Source organism: Malus domestica, chromosome 12 (assembly GCF_042453785.1).
Source record: "Malus domestica chromosome 12, GDT2T_hap1".
Classification (NCBI taxonomy): Eukaryota; Viridiplantae; Streptophyta; class Magnoliopsida; order Rosales; family Rosaceae; genus Malus; species Malus domestica.
In genome coordinates this window covers 29,778,695-29,796,668 of record NC_091672.1, presented here as the reverse complement: position 1 = coordinate 29,796,668, position 17,974 = coordinate 29,778,695, and the positions used below count along the sequence as shown (strand labels likewise).

The window sequence follows — 17,974 nt, the reverse complement described above, 5'->3', positions numbered from 1 at the left end:
TTTTAAACAAAAACGCTTTCAACAGCCTAACAAATTAGACATAGAAAACGGCATTTCCAATTTAGCACCAGTAAATAATATATGATTTTATTTCATTTTCTGGTCAGTAAATATGAACTAACATACCTTTTCTTTTCCAACAATTTTTTTTTGTTTTTCAAAGAATTGCTAAGAAGAAGCCGGCGATGACAACGAAAACCGGAAATTATCAAAAAAGTCAGACAGATGTAACGCCAACAAAGAGTTCTTTATCCGCAACTCTTTCCTTTTTGTCATTTGCTCTCACAACCTCACATAAACTTTTTGCCTGCTCATCCTTTTTTCAAAGTCTCAGCCTTTTCAACCTGGTAAGCTTCTCTCTTCCATTTCGTTTCTGTCAAAATTTTCATAAAAATCTTAGCATTGTTACTCTTCCTGCATGATTTAATATGTTGGGAATTTTTTTTTTTTTCAATCGAAATACCCAATTTTATTTTTCAGTTGATTATGGTATCATGATGATGGATTATGGAAATCGTTATTGGGGTTGTTGGTTGTTTAATGTGAAGTCTTAATCTGTTTGGTTGCCGAGAAAATGGAGGAAAATGAAAAGGTTAAAACTTTGGACTTTTAAGTCTCCAGAAATGAAAGGAAACAAAAGAAATCAAATTTCTTACAATTCAAAGTCATAAAAAAACTTGATATTTATTTTTGTTGCTACTTTGAAGCTGAATGATTTGGATTTTGTATTTTTTGTTTGTTGAAAGTTTCAATTTTTCATTGTTTAAACAGATATCTGGTAAAAATGGTGGAGGAGAAGTCCGGGATTGCGAAAGACGTCACTGAAGTAAGTCGTATCCCATTTCAGTTTCATACCCTTTCGGCCTTTTAGTGTCTGAACATTATCTGGTATTTAGCTGATCGGATTTGTTTACTCGTTGTGAATGTTTGCAGTTGATCGGTCAAACACCGTTGGTGTATCTCAACCGTGTGGTAGATGGGTGTGTAGCAAAGATTGCTGCAAAGCTGGAGATGATGGAGCCATGCTCTAGTGTCAAAGACAGGTACTAACTAGTTCTGATCCGAATATTTATCAGTTGCACACTCCGCAGTTGTTTGATCGGGATAATTTGTCACGAGCGTGTGCTTTCTTTAGTCTGATTGTTCTGAAGTTGGACTTGGATGAAAACTTATGATTTTATTTCTAATTAATTTGATTGTTCTTTGTAGGATCGGATATAGTATGATTAAAGATGCTGAGGAGAAAGGTCTCATTACGCCTGGCGAGGTTAGTATTCATGTCTTACTTATCTAGACAAGTGAATTGGGTTTTCTGATTCCATGTGGTGCCCTTGAAGCCTTTATAGAAGTCTCTGTTATTGATCGTTATCCAATTTCATAGTTTCAGGCATTTTTCTGCATACAGTCAGTTCCTATGATGTCCACTATCAGTCGACAATTTGGTTTAGATATCAATCAATCATATGAAATTCATCTCTATTTTGACTTGTGCTGTTTCTTCCCATCTCTTCCTGTCTTTCTCTGTGTAAAAAATAAACGATTATAATAATTGGTGATTTTCGCTACATTTTCACAGCCTACCATTGATCCATTCCATATTCGGTTTCTGTAATTAATGAGGTAAATGAGAAACTTTTGATTTGACAAGTTCTTCTTGTATCATGTTGTAGAGTGTCCTGATTGAGCCTACAAGTGGCAATACTGGCATAGGATTGGCGTTCATGGCAGCTGCTAAGGGTTACAAACTAATAATCACCATGCCTGCTTCAATGAGTCTTGAAAGAAGGACCATTCTTCGAGGATTTGGGGCTGAACTTGTCCTCACAGATCCAGCCAGAGGCATGAAAGGGGCTGTTCAAAAGGCTGAAGAGATAGTGGCAAAGACACCCAATGCTTATATGCTTCAGCAATTCGAAAACCCTGCCAACCCAAAGGTGAAAGCTCATATCATTTTTTGTTAATTTATGACTTTTTGTCTGAATAGATTGATCAAAAGTCTTTTCTTTTCTCTTTAGGTGCATTATGAAACTACTGGACCAGAAATCTGGAAAGGCTCTGGTGGTAAAGTTGATGCCTTTGTATCTGGGATAGGGACAGGAGGTACGATAACAGGTGTTGGGAAGTACCTCAAAGAACAAAATCCGGACATTAAGGTTGGCCCTTTCTTTGCACAGTATAATGTAGAGGATAGCAATTATTCAATGTTTAAGTGCTGTTTATTCTTCGTATATCATTATTTCGCATATTTCTAACTGCCCGCTTGCTCCCTTGCCTTTCGCTCTTTATTTAGAGTTTAATTCTTGAAAAAGTGCGCATTTTCTTCTCACGTTGTCCTTTTCTCAGTTTTATGATCAGTTGACTTCTTATATCTTAGGCCCTCACAAGATCCAAGGAATTGGTGCTGGCTTCATCCCTGGAGTTTTAGACGTCAACCTGATTGACGAAGTTATTCAAGTGAGCCTTCAAACTTAATTGACAACCTCTTCATTGAAAACATGTGGTATTGTGGTTATTCAAGTGACTTTTTGGCTGATAAAAGAAGTTGCATAAAATGGGAAAACATTGCAATTTAAAATGTGAAAGAAGCGATAATTATGCTCATGAAAATACTGGAAAGATTTAAATAATCCTGGTTGCGAATACACATTTTGAATTTCATTGCATGATGTCGATTATACTTGAGAGCCAAGACTGAAACCCAACCTTCTATGGCTTTGCAGGTAACAAGTGAAGTGGCTATAGAAACTGCTAAGCTTCTTGCATTGAAAGAAGGTTTGCTGGTAAGTCCAAAACCATAAAGGAAAGGATGTCTCTTTGTTCGTTTAGCATGCTGTTTACGTGTGTCCTGAATTTTACAACAATCTCAGTATTCTGGTTTACTTTGGTTTCTTCCGTAGTTCCATCTTCTATAATAATTTATGTTTAACTTGTATTGCAGGTAGGAATATCATCTGGTGCTGCTGCTGCAGCGGCAATTGAAATTGCTAAGAGGCCTGAAAATGCTGGAAAGCTCATTGTTGTAAGTTTTTTTTATCTACTGCAATGGATTTTCAACAATGTGTCGAACTAGTTGGCTTGTTGTTTAAGTGGTTCTCAGTAGTTCTCAAGTATATACCCGAAAAAGAAGGCATTATTCATTTCCAAACAATAGTTAGACATTGTACAATTGTGCTTGGTTCTAAGTGTGTTTATAGACGTTTTTCTCCTGTTTTTCGCTGAATTAGTGGCGAACTTAAACTCCTGCATAGTTTTGCACAAATTGACCGGAACAGCACATTCCGTATGGACTGGATCACTCTGCTAATAGGGTCTAACTACTTTTTGTTTCCAAAATGTCTGCAGGTGGTCTTCCCCAGCTTCGGAGAGCGTTATCTATCCTCCGTGTTGTTTGAATCTGTGAAGCGGGAGGCCGAGAGCATGGTTTTTGAGCCCTGATATGTTCCCCAGCTTCTTCAAAGGAGTTGCACAAATTTCATGCTGTGCAAGGAAGAGCGCGCGATCATCAAGTTGCACTGTGTTCCTGCCTTGAGTGCTTTCGCTTCTTGACATGAGTGACCCAATAAAATGCTGTGAAGAATTGTGTGCTGGCTTTGTTGCTTCTAATGTAATTTAGGAAACAGTACTTGTACGGCTGACTAGTTTAAGAAACTTTACTGCATATTCTCTTATAAATTCATTGCAAAAAACAGCAAGGATGGTTGTATGATTGCATCAAATGAAGCAAAATTAGCAAACTATAGATGGTTGGGCTGGGTTGGGTTAGGCAAGCAGCGAGCTTACCTGTTCTTTTGCATCTAAGTTTGAATCTACTTTCCTTATTCCAAATTCAAATCCTATCCGCTTCCCTTGATCCAAATTTAAGATCCAAGTTTGAATCTTAACAAAAAGAAATTGGCTAATAATTAAGGGTCCACACATCTCTTTTTACTTTCCCACACCATTGTTAATTTTTGTCATCCGACAATCAATTCATCGGTTCCCTTAATCCGAATTTAAGATCCAAGTTTGAATCTTAATAAAAAGAAATTGGCTAATAATTAAGAGTCCATATGCCTCTTTTTACTTTCACACACCATTGTTAATTTTTGTCATCCAAAAATCAATTCATCGGTCTATTTGTAAATTATTGAAAATGAATTATGAGAAACAGAGAGTTTTAGGGTTAGGGGACAGCCTTAGGGATCACAAAATTAGAACTAGAGTTTGACAGGGGCCGCGCGAACGCAGGCCCCCAGTGCAACAAATTATGACGTTGGCTCTCCTACGTTGAGGAGACCATAGGCAGGCACCCCTCCTAAGTGCAATGGAGGTCACCAACCTAGGCCATGAGCCTTCTTGATCGCCCATAGACCCCGTCCAGGTAAGTATGTTGGAGAGTGCCTCTCATTCCTATTTTATACTTCAGCCTTGCCCCTTAGCTTTGGACGTATTTCCGATGTGGGACTTGAATGTTGAAGCTACGAATATTGTAGAAGGGGGTTTTAGATAACAACCGAATAAAATGCTGCAAAAATTGCCAATGATGATGCTTGTGCCTCTGCCACTCCAAGCCTAGTCACCAAGAGAAACAGCCTGCAGGACTACATTTTGGAGGAGGATTCTCTCCCCTCCAAATTACCCTCCCCTTCAGCCCTATTTGAACAGTTACAACTAAATTACGTCAATAATGTGTTGACTTCTTTATAGAGAGAGACGGAAAAAAGTGAGAGAGGAAGGGAGGGGAAGTGAGAAGACTTCGAGGGGAGAGAATCTCATCCCATAAATTTTTATGTAAAATAATGAGTGTCAGAGTTACAAGTAACGTATTAACGAGCATATTCACAAATACAACATATATACAAGCAACATATTAAGGTTGAAAAGTTTCTAGCTTTCTTCTCCAAGTACGAAATCCAAAGGAAGAAGAATGGAAGCCAATCATAAAAATGAAGAAGTCTTGGGTGTCACGGAGTGTACACACTTGTTTTGGGTGTCATATGGATATACTTATGTACGATTATTGTTCATCACGTGATTGTATTACTGTTTCTTAAAAAAAAAATTGAAAAAATATCTTAAGTGTCATCCGGATGTATTCACTCGTGTGTCACTAACTCACGTTGTGATTATGTAATGAGTTCTCATCAAATCACTACATACATGTTGAATCGTAAAATGACAAACTCTCTTAGAGCTTTATCGAGTCTTGGAGAAACTTTTGACTAGCCCATGAACTTTGAACCTTATTCCACTTTGCTTCTGGGTTTTCATTTTGATTTCAGTTGAGCCCCCAAAACATTCATGGCAATCCTCCCAACTTCACAACCGCCAAATTTGTCACAATTTTTCATGGCAATCCTCCAAGTTAATAACGTCGGGTTTGTCACAATTTATAATTTTTCAATTAATTTGACCGACTTTTAGGTTAAGATGCTATATTCATAAGAAATGTAGTAACTATTTGAAATTAGGATAATTGAGTTATGAGAATAAACAAGGATTTAATAACTTGGATTGACAGGGGCCGCACAAACAGAGGGAAAAGGATCCATCAACATGGGATCCCGTGATCATGACCGTTCATCGTACATTGTGCAGTTATTTTTTGTTAGGTACTATTTATATTTAATTTTAAAACTTAAATTTTGAAATAATTTCTAACTGCACGATGTACGATGAACGGTCCTAATTGCAGGATCCCTAGGAAAAGGATCCGGATCCTTTTCCCAAATGGAGGCCCCCACGACAACATCTTATGACGTTGGCTAGACTCACTGAATGGGCAATCCACAAACTCAAAATTTAAGGAAACTATCTTCTAAGGGTTAATATTATTACATAGGCTTGGGACTCCCATGCTTTCGCACGAGTATTTTTCCCTTTTTTAGCTCCTAATACATAGGGGGATTCCCCATCCATTTATCTTTCCATTCTTTCTGCCCCATTCCAATTTTGGGGCCCCTAATTGCGGCGTACCACCATGATTCAAGGGCCCCAAGAGCTTATGAGTGCACATGAGTCAATATGCCAACAACTAATTCAATAGTTGTGGATTCAATTCCTTCATTCAAACATGAACCCATCCCACCGTATGTCTTAGTGAAGGTCGGATACTTGGGTTGGTTATTGGAGTTGTTGTTCCTTGCTTGATGGCCTCTTGCTCTCCTCTAAGTATTCTAATCCCATGCAATGCCTACGATTAAAAACCACCAACATGTCAAGACCATGTGGTTAAAAGCCGCACTTTAATATGAAGGTCTCTGATCCTGAGCCATGATGCAGGGTCTACTAACCAATGCAACTGATAAGAGGTTTTGTAGAACGATAGGTTATCATCTTTGATTAGTGTTATGCATGGGCATAGGATGACCTATACGCTATAATAAGGTAATTGGTAAACAAACATATACAATTCAACAACTCTTGAACGTACTTGTACTTTATGAATGATGAAATTTTAATGTTATGTAACACGGAAGGATTCTACAACACCAATTCACTAAATTTAGGTCTAAATATAACATTGGCCTTGAATTTGTCACTTGTACTCACGTAGAAATGAAAAAGAAAGCAATAGGCTATGCGGCATCGATCAGCTCCTTGAGTTGCTTCCTTAGCCCTGATAGTTCGGGGTGCAATCTTTGGGCCCAAAGCCTCCGGTTCCAGCTCTATCTTACTTATAGGTGGGGTAGAAAGGTTGAGCAGAGGCAAGAAAATTCGTAAGGTGGGTTTCAATAATGCCGACTCTTGAATAACGGGGTGAAAAATAACAGACTGAAATCCAACTCGAACCAAACCACCTTGAAAAACGCCTAACGCCTCTGTCCCACTTCTACCTTGAGCTCGTGTCACCTCTTTTCAGTGGTTGCTAAGCAAAATAAAGAACACAATCATACTAAAGAATTAATTTGGATGAAAATTTCAAATATTATTGATTGGTTTATTAAAACTCTGACTTATATTTGGGCAGGGGCTGCGCGAACGCAAGCCCCCAGTGCAATAAATTATGACGTAGGCTCTCCCACTTGGGGAGACCTTAAGCTGGCACCCCTTCTAAGTGCAATGAAGGTCACCAACCTAGGCCATGAGCCTTCATGATCGCTCATTGACCCCGTCCAGGTAAGTATGTTGCTTCGTTGCTTCTCACTCCATTTTATAGCACCTGCTCTCTTCTCTTACTTTAACTCTAGCCGATGTGGGACTCGTGCGCATCTTGTCCATTAAGTTGCTTACTTTTTTGGGATCTTTCTCACATCCAATTGACTATCCTGATAAGTCCTATATGTGATAAGTGTGGGATTTATGCATTCAACTTTCACAAGCTGGGAGACCCCATTGGATTATAATATGGGATACAAATTAATAAGCCTTCATTGAATCACCAAGATGAAATCTAATATAAGCATTGCACAGAGCTCTCATGTAACAATACTTTCTCTCGTGGTCTATCATCTATGTGCAAGATTTAGAGCTTAATTATTTTTGTTTCAAGATGATTTGAGTGCAAAGTTGGCCAATTCAAACAATATGAAATGTCAATATTGGTTTTCATTAAAATGCATGTTTGCAAATGAACGTGATAAAAATTGGATTAGTGCAGTCAAGACGTAAAATTCTGCAAGCATACAAGAAACACGAGTATTTATATGGTTCATTCAATTCAACTCGAGTTTCAAGCTATGTCCGTGTCTTTTTATTTTGTAATTCATTATAGTGAGAGAGATACATTTAGAAGAAAATTAAGTGTTCTTTCTCCAATCGATTAATAGATAACAAAATTAGAAGAGAATTGGCAAATGGCACAGAACGTGCCTTTCAAAGTATGACTCCTAATTATAGACTTGCATAGACCGTATAGTATGACTACTAATGATAACATTGTATGTTACGGATTTATTTTAATATTTTTTTAATTCGTTAAATAAAAAATTTGTACTTCAAAAGTTTTGAGGATAGAATTTGAGGAATCACACGGCAATATAAATAAAAAAATTTGAGGATAGAATTTTAGAGGGGCCGCGCGTACACAGCCCCACTGCCACAAATTACGACGTACAGTCTCCTCTAGGGAGATGTTAGGCAAGTGCACCTCCAGAGTGCAATGGGGGCCACCCACCTAGGCCATGGGCCTACTTGATCACCCATTTGACCCCGTCCAGGTATGTAAGTTTAAAACGGCACCTACCTTTCTTATTTATACTCCCTCACTTCCCTCCGCTTTCTGTACTTGGTCAATGTGGGACGAATCCGCACAAAAACCAAGGCTTGCAAAGGGGAATTTACCATTTTTAGCTAAAATCAAACCTACTAGATCAACGTGAGCATCAGCACCAAAGGCTGCAAACCAAAATAATAAACAGTCCCACCATTAATTTTTGATAGCTCCCCCTTCTACCCATGTTTTTAATTCCACAATAACCCAGTGTTTTGCATACCAAGGCCTACGTTTTGTTAACCTAGGTTTAACTAGGTTGGTTAGATCATTGTTATTCTCCGCTTTGTATCTAAGTTCAATTCATCATCTCTATGTTTTTAATTTTAATTAAATTATTGTTTGAATAAAAGGAATTGTTATTAGCATTTCAAAAATATCATTTGGCACTCCAAACTTTCTATAATTAGAAGAAGAAAAAATACACTTGTGAGGAGTGTATAATGAAATTTTTAGAGTACTAATAATAGTTCCCTAAATAAAAAGATCTGCAATAACAAAAAAATTGACAATTATTTTATATTGCAAGTGGCTAGGGAATACCCAGGTATTAGAATCAAAATATATGTATGCTAAATTTGGTACATTTATCATTCTATGGCAAAATTCTCAGTCACTTTCCAACACATATACTAAGAATAAAAAAGGAGTGCGATTGGTTTTGCTAATCTAAGTTATCGGTACAATCACTATTAGTTTTGGCTTAGTTAGAGAGACTTCCATGGAACAGATTGGACTTTTAGTAGTTTACATGACTTTGGTTTGGAACGTCACTATTAGTTTTGGCTTAGTTAGAGACTTTAATGGAACAAATTGGACTTAGTAGTTTACATGGCTTTGGTTTGGAACGTCACTATTAGTTTTGGCTTAGTTAGAGACTTTAATGGAACATATTGGACTTAGTAGTTTACATGGCTAACTTTGGTTTGGAACATCACTATTAGTTTTGGCTTAGTTAGAGACTTTAATGGAACAAATTGAACTTAGTAGTTTACATGGCTTTGTTTTGGAACGTCACTATTAGTTTTGGCTTAGTTAGAGACTTTAATGGAACATATTGGACTTAGTAGTTTACATGGCTGGCTTTGGTTTGGAACGTCACTATTAGTTTTGGCTTAGTTAGAGACTTTAATGGAACATATTGGACTTAAGCTTGGTTTGGTAGTGAGGTGATTCTGAAAAAATTGGCTATAAAAAAAAGCTTGGTAAACATTCAGCTTCAGCTTTTTTTTCATAGTTTTGGGTGAAAAAAAGCAAAAAACACAAAGCTGCAAATCCTAGCTTTGAAAAACCAGCTTTTTTTTCACATCTGTTTTACGTAAAAGTTCATCAAACACTAATATTGCTTTTTTTTTCAAAAGCACTTTTACAAAAAAGTTTACCAAATACTCTACTGTTTTATTTCACAGCTGTTTATTCTCACATAGCAGCTTTTTTTTCAAAGCACAACAATACCAAACCAGCCCTTAGTAGTTTACATGGCTTTGGTTTGGAACATCACTATTAGTTTTGGCTTTAGTTAAAGACTTTAATGGAACAGATTGGACTTAGTAGTTTACATGGCTTTGGTTTGGAACGTCGTTAACTCATTCCACGTAAGTCCCTAACATCTTTACCACTAGAACATCAATGAATACGTACATTATTTGGCTAAACAGGGAATTGGATTTAGGTGAAGAAATATCCTTGGGTTCGTTTCTGTTTAAGGAAAGACAAAGGCTTTTTATTTGCATCAACAACTGTTCTAATTGAGATTGGGCAGGGGCTGCGCGAACGCAAGCCCCCACAGCAACAAATTATGACATTGGCTCTCCTTCGTTGAGGAGACCATAGGCAGGCACCCCTTCAGAGTGCAATGAAGGTCACCAACCCAGGCCATGAGTCTTCATGATCGCCATAGACCCTGTCCAGGTAAGTATTTCTCCTCGGGTTGATCGTTTCTTATTTATACCAGTGCCGCCTGATTCCTTTGACCTTAGTTTGTCGATGTGGGACATGTTCTAATGACACCTAGGGATGGGCAAAACTAATTGGATTCGCACTAATCAGAACACCAGAACAATTAATTTATTGTTATTATGAGAAAATGTAATTTGCATGAAGGATTAGTTTAATTAAGACTACACTGATAAAAAATTAAAAGTCAAACCTCATGTCCGGGTTTTCAATGTTCCCATTAGTCGAGAGGAAAGAGAACGCAAAAGCAAAAGAGAGTTAAATGAGTACCCGTTTGTACCAACGGAAAATACCTATAATCATCAATTTATATTGTAAACGGTTGTACCCATAAACGGTTGGAAGTCTAATTTTGTACCGAACCGTTAGCTTATACGCTTTCTGTGCCTAAACTTAGCCTGTAATTGTTATCAACTGCAATGTTCTCAACCCAACACTTACGGGCAAGTAATTCACATTAGAATCCTAGGGCTACAAACGCTCTTATAACCAAGAGAAAACAAGCTACAAACCATGTTCATGTAAATAATATATATCATCATGTTTCACTAAGTTGTTACTCTTCGATCAAATATATCACGGTTACACCCAAGAATTTGCCTAGTCAATAGTGCAAAATGAATGACAAGCGTGCAAAGCTGTTTTTTGACTAAAACATAATAGAAAGTTAAAGCAAAAGAGTTCCCAGTAGTCGCACGGTATCTCTTAGAAATACTATATTATTTGGAAATCAACGATTGTTTTTTTTTTTTTAATTAAAATAATTATCATCATCATCATCATCATCATTATTTATTTATTAATCCCAAATTGCGATGAGACTTTGGTTCTCCTTGTTTGATTGTCAAATAATTGGGTTTTCTTTCTCAGCTTAAATTTTGTACTGAATGTGGTTGAAAATTTGAAAAACTGCTACAAAATATTATATAAAATTTACAATATTTTATCAGCAATTACTTGGTATGCAAGTAAGACTTTGGTCATCTCTTTTGCCAACCTTCTTGTTTATAAGTTCTTTAACTCTTCCACTTCTTTATCAGCTTAATTGCAGCCTGGAAAGATAACATGGAGGGCAACTGTGCAATCAGGAAAGATGTCACCGAAGTAAATATTTCTCTGAGATTCTTTCGCTTCCGATGATTCTTTACCTCGTTTTCATCTTAGTTTTTGTAGATTTTAACGTGTCTTAAAATATGTTTTATTTTCGTTCTCTTACGTGATTTATGCAGTTAATCGGCAATACCCCGATGGTGTATCTCAATAATGTTGTGGATGGTTGTGTAGCTCGAATTGCTGCCAAGCTAGAGACAATGGAACCCTGCTCTAGTGTGAAAGACAGGCATGTTCCTTCTTATTTTTCCTTAGAATCTTCGTTTTGTTTTTCTACTACGAAAACAATTTAGCAAGGGATGTGGAGTCTGTCTCAAATTTTACTATGCAGAATTGCGTATAGCATGATCAAGGACGCAGAGGATAAAGGCCTGATTACGCCAGGGGAGGTTGGATTGAAACACTATTGTGCTTACTGCTGTAGTTGGATGGCTTTTACATTTTATATGCTTGCGGTAGCCTATAGATTTTTTGATAGAAAATATGAAAATATAATCCCAGATGTGGAGTGTTTAAACTAACATACTTCCCTTGGTTGTTTATATGATTCATGGGCATTGATTTGCCAAAGACTGTCCTCGTTGAGCCCACGAGTGGAAACACCGGCATTGGATTAGCGTTCCTTGCAGCTAGCAAGGGTTACAAGCTCAAGCTAAGCATGCCATCCATAGTGAGTCTCGAAAGAAGAATCGTGCTCCGAGCTTTTGGAGCTGAGGTGTACATAACAGATCCTGCCAAGGGTATTAAGGGAGTTTTTGATAAGGCCGGGGAGTTGCTGAGTAACACACCTAATAGTCATATGCTTTGCCAATTTGAAAATCCTGCAAATCCAAAGGTACTTTTTGCAGTAACCATGACATGGCTAGATTTGTTTGAGAACGTAAGAATCATTTTCTTATCGTTAGTGTAGATTCACTATGAAACCACTGGCCCGGAGATATGGAGAGACTCGGGAGGGAAAGTTGATGCTCTAGTTGCAGGGATAGGGACTGGAGGGACAGTAACTGGTGCAGGGAAGTTCCTAAAAGAGAAAAATTCCGACATCAAGGTTGCGTTTTGTGATTTTCGTATATACATTTGTTATACGCGTTTGTAAAGAAAGAAGTCTGTCATAACTTACATGGTGTAGTCTTATGATTTGTTTTGTTTATGTCTAGGTTTACGGTGTAGAGCCAGCCGAAAGTGCTGTGTTGAATGGTGGCACACCAGGTGAGTTACTATTTCACAGTACTTGAGATTTCGTCCACATATATTGATGTATGCATATCTGGATACATAATATGCACATGCTTCAAAGGGATGCATCTGATCCAAGGAATTGGTGCCGGTTTCATACCTAAAGTTCTGGATGTTAGCCTTCTCGACGAAGTTATTCAAGTAAGTCTTGAAATCATTATATTTTAGATGTGACATTGTCCGCTTGCACAAGTCCTTGTTGCATTTTTCAGTAGTTAGTTCTACCATTATTATAGTCGATCATATTTTTCAGTAATCGGCGTGGTTTTTAACGTTTTAGAAACGATAACAGATGATCTTTCACGGACAGGTTCAAATTCTTGCCCTGACAGATTGATTTTACTTTGTCAAACAAAATGTTTCTAACTGTTTCCGATACTTGCATGCATTCGTTATAACAGCAAGTACATTGTCCATATAATTTTGAAATTCCTTTTAACGAATGCTCATGTTTCCGCTTAGGTATCCAGCGAGGAAGCTATCAAAACTTCTAAGCTACTTGCCCTAAAAGAAGGTCTTCTGGTACGATAGCGATCAGTTGGAACCACTTTTACAATCACGATGATTCTACGAATTTTTTACTCACCATGATTTTCTGATACAGAATTTCGGAATGTGAGATTTCTCTTGTTGCAAATAATTTGCAGGTGGGGATTTCATCTGGTGCTGCAGCAGCTGCTGGTATAAAGTTGGCAAAGAGGCAAGAAAATGCTGGGAAACTCATTGTTGTAAGTCCAAATACCTTTTCCGAGTCGAAATAGAACCTTTCTGAGCTGCATTTCTCCCAATCCAAGTCCATCAACATCTCTGCTTTCCCTTGTTGTCTCTACAGGTTGTGTTCCCCAGCTTCGGAGAGCGTTATCTGTCTACTGCGCTCTTCGATTCCATTAGGCTTGACGCAGAAAACATGAAATTCGACTGACAATGTTGTCGAATTCCATACAATTCCAATTTATGATTTGTATCATTGTATGATTGAGCAAAAGTTGTGATTCGTGTAGGCCATCTTGTTGGTAGCTTCAGCAGAACTAATCAACATCCTTTCCTAAATTAAACACTTACACCGAGTCAACATTTCAATCAAAATTAAGGTTTTTGCATTTTGTGCACCAAATAGTGTTTTGAGGTTTGATACAATTCCATTGTAGTTGGGGGTCGCCCTACTAATGCAAAGATATAAGAAGTGCTTTGTGCTATTTCACTCGGTGTTTCCTACACATTGTGGCGCATTTTAGATCAATAATACGACCCCTGTTTTGAGTTACTGTCATCTTCGCAAATCTTATATCATATATATCCACCAAAATGAACAGATCGAGGCCTAGGCCCTGAGATGCCAACATATCATTTCGGACCCTTCCATATATCTCCTCTACCAAAACGAAGAGACCGAAAAATACTCGCCTAGACGGGCCTACATAACATTCCGAACCAAAAACATGCCAACATAGCATTCATGACCAGTAACAACCACAGTTTTCGACAACATTCTAAACCAATAACACAACTAAACTTATATTTGAATTCAAATAAAAATTAATGTTTTGATCATTTGTAAACAACTTAACTTGAATTCAAATCCATTAATGCTTTGATCATTTATAAACAACTAAACTTAAAATTGGGTAGGGGCTGCGCGAACGCAAGCCCCCACGGCAACAAATTTTGACATTGGCTCTCCTACGTTGAGGAGACCATAGGCAGGCACCCCTTCAGAGTGCAATGAAAGTCACCAACCTAGGCCATGAGCCTTCTTGATCGCCCATTGACCTTGTCCAGGTAAGTATGTTTAACCGTGCCCATCCTTTTCTTTTTATACCCATCCCGCCTGACTCCTTTGACTTTAGTTAGTCGATGTGGGATCCACTGCCACCACTATTGTTTGAGCTTTGTTCGCAAAAATGGAAAGAGATACAAATGTGCAATGCATGTAGGGTCTTAGGACGCAAAGTCCCCCTTTTAATGGTATGCCTACAGTCTTGGTTGGGGATCAAAATATAGGGGTATCATGCTTTTGTGAGTTTGATTGAACAATAGGATCCCAATGGACCCTTGTACACGCCCATGCAACCAACCAACCATACCACATGATGTGGCAAGAGATTGTAACCGCCAGATTACTTGTGATGTAAGTTTCTACCTCTAGTTAGGGTTTTGAGTTTAGAGTTATCGTTCTTTATATTTGGTAAATTTATCTCATTATATATTGATTTTATACATTATTTGCCACATCAAAACTGATCTCTTGAACGCTTACAGGTGATGGTGACCACTTAATATTTTGCGTACTTAAGCTAGAATAGCCCCTTTTACAAAACACAAATTAAAAAAAGCCCATTTTGTAAAACACAATATGCAATGACCACTAACTATTAATTAATTGCACACCAATCCATTTCATTCCTCCTTTCAAAATAAAAAACCCTTCTCTCTCTCTCTCTCTCTCTCTCTCTCTCTCTCTCTCTCTGAAAATGCGACCTACATGCATCTTCGTGATTTCTAACTGTATGTAGGTGATTTTTAACCGTTGACGCATGTGAGAGGGAGATTTGTCCTTGATTCGAATACGAGGGTTCCCCGGTTTAGTTTTGAGCTCGAAGCCCCATCCTAGATTTTTCTTGGTCCAAAGAAAAGAGAAGGGCGAGATGGTGATTTGGAATGGCCTGGTGGAGCTCAGCGGAGGAGATGGCAAGTAAGGGTGATTTCTCTGTGTTGTTGCAGAGAAGAGAGACAAGCTAGGTGAGAGAGAGAGTTAGAGGGAAAAGAGATGGGGGCTTTTAGATTTTATGAGTTAAATATGATTCCTTTTAGATTTTAACCTAAATGGTTTTATAAATCTAATTTAAGTCCCTATTATTAAAACTTACCATGTTTAAGTATTTATAACACATTTATTATTTATAACCTACCATCCGAAATTGTCTACCCGTCTATACTTAATGTATTTTATTATGTTTCAATCATATAAATATATAAATAGATAATAGTTATTAAAATTCAATTTCTTATAATTAAAAAAATCAACAGCAATACAAAAACAATTTTATATTAAAAAAAAACCTCATACGTTCAGCTATGGTTGGCCGTTTTGCAGATGGGGAGGCGGAGGATGCTTTGTTGTTGAGTGTGGAGCCATGACTAATGGGTTAACGGAGAATTAACGAAAATTTAGTTTTTGTGCTTAAATCCTTAAAGAGTTTAAATTCGATTTTTTTTTTCACCACGGGAGCTACCTTCTAACTTCCCTATTATTACATGATATTTATCCAATTAGGCTTTTTTTTAATTATTCAATCTACAATGAATTTGGTAAATAATTTAGGGAATTGTTATTGGCACTCCAAAAATTTGACACTTCAAACTTTCCATAATTAGAAATAAAAATGCACTTATGAGGAATGTATAATGACATTGTTATTTAGGGAATTGTTATTGGCACTCCAAAAATTTGACACTCCAAACTTTTCATATTAATTTAATAATAAATAGATTTCAGGCTGAAATTTAAACTTTGTTCGATTCTTTGTGTTAGTGAACATAGGGATAAGTGAAGAATGAAATGATTCTTATGTTCGTATTTTAGAAACTCAAAGAATCAAAATGTGTGAAGTTTCAGATTTTCATTGACTTTTGGGTAAACTTTACAAGCCTTTATACACCAAGAGGTCTACAGAATATAGGGGTTCCTATAGCAGCTATATAATACAATTAAATACAAAGTACATTTAAATGATAACAACTTATCTTGACTGCCCTAACAGCTCATCCTAACTGCCCTTGTCTACACTCCCCCGCAAACTTGACGTCGGAGAGGAGACAAGTTTGGAACACAAGGACTGAAAACGCGTCTTCGATAGGCCTTTCGTAAAAAGATCAGCCAGTTGCGAAATGGAAGGAAGAAAGTGAACACGATGAGTTCCGGAAGCAACACGTTCCCGGACGAAATGATAATCCAAAGCAATGTGTTTCGTGCGAGCAAGAAAGACCGGATTAGCAGCCATATAAGTGGCACTCAGATTGTCATAATGCATCAGTATTGGCTCAAAGACTGGTACACGAAGCTCACGCAAAAGACCTGTTATCCAAATAGAATCAGCACATGCAAAGGCAAGAGCCCGATACTCCGCTTCGGCACTGGATCGAGAGACCGTCCGTTGTTTCTTAGCACACCAAGAAATCAGATTGTCACCAAGGAAAATACAAAAGCCAGTGGTAGAACGACGTGTGTCAGGGCACCCTGCCCAATCCGCATCAGAATAAGCAATGAGACGAAATGGTTGTGAAGATGAAGTTAAGCGAAGGCCCATACCCAAACTGCCTTTAAGATAACGCAATATTCGCTTAACCGCTTCCATGTGAGCAGTAGTAGGATGACCCATAAACTAAGAAACATTTTGTACAGCAAAGGAAATGTCCGGCCGAGTTAACGTAAGATACTGCAAGGAACCCACAAGCTGTCTATAAAGAGATGGATCCGAGAGGGGAGCACCGGTGTGTGCAGAAAGTTGAGTCTTGGCTGCTATAGGTGTGGAACAAGGTTTACATTCTAATAAGTCACCACGTTGTAATAATTCCAAGGTATATTTGTTCTGAGACAAGTGAATACCATTGGATAAATAGGATACCTTAATGCCAAGGAAGTAGTGCAGCTTGCCGAGATCCTTTAGTTCAAACTCAGTGCTCAAAGTTTGGATAAAGGATTGAATAAAGGGAGAGGAATTACCAGTCAAAACGATGTCATCCATGTATAGAAGAAAAACAAGGATAGTGGAGCCATGATGATATGTAAACATCGAACTATCTGCTCGACTTTGAACAAAGCCGACCTGCATGAGAAAGGTGTTTAGGCGTTGAAACTAAGCTCGCGGAGCTTGTTTAAGACCGTAGATGGATTTCCGAAGCTTACAAACATAATTGGGACGACTTGGATCAACAAATCCAGGTGGTTGGGCCATATAAACCTCTTCCATAAGTGAACCATGGAGAAATGCGTTCTTCACATCAAGTTGATGTATCGGCCAACCAAAGGACACGGCTAGGCTGAGCACGGTTCGAATCGTGGTAGGCTTCACAACGGGACTAAAGGTCTCTGTGTAATCAACCCCAGGTTGTTAATGGAAACCTTTGGCGACAAGACGCGCCTTGTAATGCTCTATCGACCCATCAGAATGACGTTTTATTTTAAACACCCATTTACATCCGACAATGTTAGCATAAGGAACGGGAAGAATTAAAGTCCATGTACCTTGTTTGAGCAACGCATTGAACTCATCCAGCATGGCCTTGCGCCACTGAGGAGACCGTGAGGCCTGTGTAAAACAGGTGGGCTCCGCATCGGATTCAACAAGGGCAGTCATCGCAGAGGGAATAGGATGACGACTAGCAAAGTAGGCCTTGGTTTTGGGTTTGAAAATTCCAGACTTGGACCATGTGTGAGGTCCTGAGGAAGGAGCATGAGCCACGCCACTAGCTGGCAACTGA

At 38.1% G+C, this 17,974-nt stretch overlaps 2 protein-coding genes and 5 non-coding genes across 9 annotated transcripts; 2 read left to right on the top strand and 5 right to left on the bottom strand.

The window, feature by feature from the left end:
• The first annotated feature begins 112 nt into the window (after nt 1-112).
• Nucleotides 113-3,734, top strand: LOC103451006 (cysteine synthase). 2 transcript variants are annotated; one of them, XR_003767392.2, is made up of 10 exons: nt 113-347; nt 772-826; nt 934-1,043; nt 1,210-1,267; nt 1,671-1,934; nt 2,016-2,153; nt 2,375-2,454; nt 2,721-2,780; nt 2,939-3,019; nt 3,343-3,734. XR_003767392.2 is itself a non-coding variant. In XM_029090124.2 (10 exons), exons 2-10 carry the CDS (start codon nt 785-787, stop codon nt 3,433-3,435), a joined length of 957 nt encoding a protein of 318 aa, XP_028945957.1. In that variant the 5' UTR covers nt 123-347; nt 772-784; the 3' UTR covers nt 3,436-3,734. The 2 variants fall into 2 exon arrangements, 1 of the variants encoding a protein (XP_028945957.1); XM_029090124.2 differs by having other exon boundaries at nt 123-347; nt 2,344-2,454.
• Nucleotides 3,735-4,206: 472 nt separating this feature from the next.
• Nucleotides 4,207-4,368, bottom strand: LOC114820272 (U1 spliceosomal RNA). The gene has a single exon (XR_003767765.1). It is a non-coding gene; the product is annotated as a U1 spliceosomal RNA (small nuclear RNA).
• Nucleotides 4,369-6,945: 2,577 nt separating this feature from the next.
• Nucleotides 6,946-7,106, bottom strand: LOC114820269 (U1 spliceosomal RNA). The gene has a single exon (XR_003767763.1). It is a non-coding gene; the product is annotated as a U1 spliceosomal RNA (small nuclear RNA).
• Nucleotides 7,107-7,989: 883 nt separating this feature from the next.
• Nucleotides 7,990-8,146, bottom strand: LOC114820275 (U1 spliceosomal RNA). The gene has a single exon (XR_003767768.1). It is a non-coding gene; the product is annotated as a U1 spliceosomal RNA (small nuclear RNA).
• Nucleotides 8,147-9,949: 1,803 nt separating this feature from the next.
• On the bottom strand, nt 9,950-10,110 carry LOC114820274 (U1 spliceosomal RNA). The gene has a single exon (XR_003767767.1). It is a non-coding gene; the product is annotated as a U1 spliceosomal RNA (small nuclear RNA).
• Nucleotides 10,111-11,192: 1,082 nt separating this feature from the next.
• LOC103413984 (cysteine synthase-like) lies at nt 11,193-13,710 on the top strand. 2 transcript variants are annotated; one of them, XM_008352407.4, is made up of 10 exons: nt 11,193-11,251; nt 11,377-11,486; nt 11,589-11,646; nt 11,829-12,092; nt 12,168-12,305; nt 12,415-12,466; nt 12,555-12,634; nt 12,956-13,015; nt 13,141-13,221; nt 13,326-13,710. In XM_008352407.4, exons 1-10 carry the CDS (start codon nt 11,213-11,215, stop codon nt 13,413-13,415), a joined length of 972 nt encoding a protein of 323 aa, XP_008350629.2. In that variant the 5' UTR covers nt 11,193-11,212; the 3' UTR covers nt 13,416-13,710. The 2 variants fall into 2 exon arrangements, with proteins under 2 accessions (XP_008350629.2, XP_070665747.1); XM_070809646.1 differs by having other exon boundaries at nt 11,589-11,712.
• A 408-nt stretch (nt 13,711-14,118) lies between these two features.
• Nucleotides 14,119-14,280, bottom strand: LOC114820273 (U1 spliceosomal RNA). Its single transcript, XR_003767766.1, has one exon. It is a non-coding gene; the product is annotated as a U1 spliceosomal RNA (small nuclear RNA).
• Nucleotides 14,281-17,974: the final 3,694 nt, after the last annotated feature.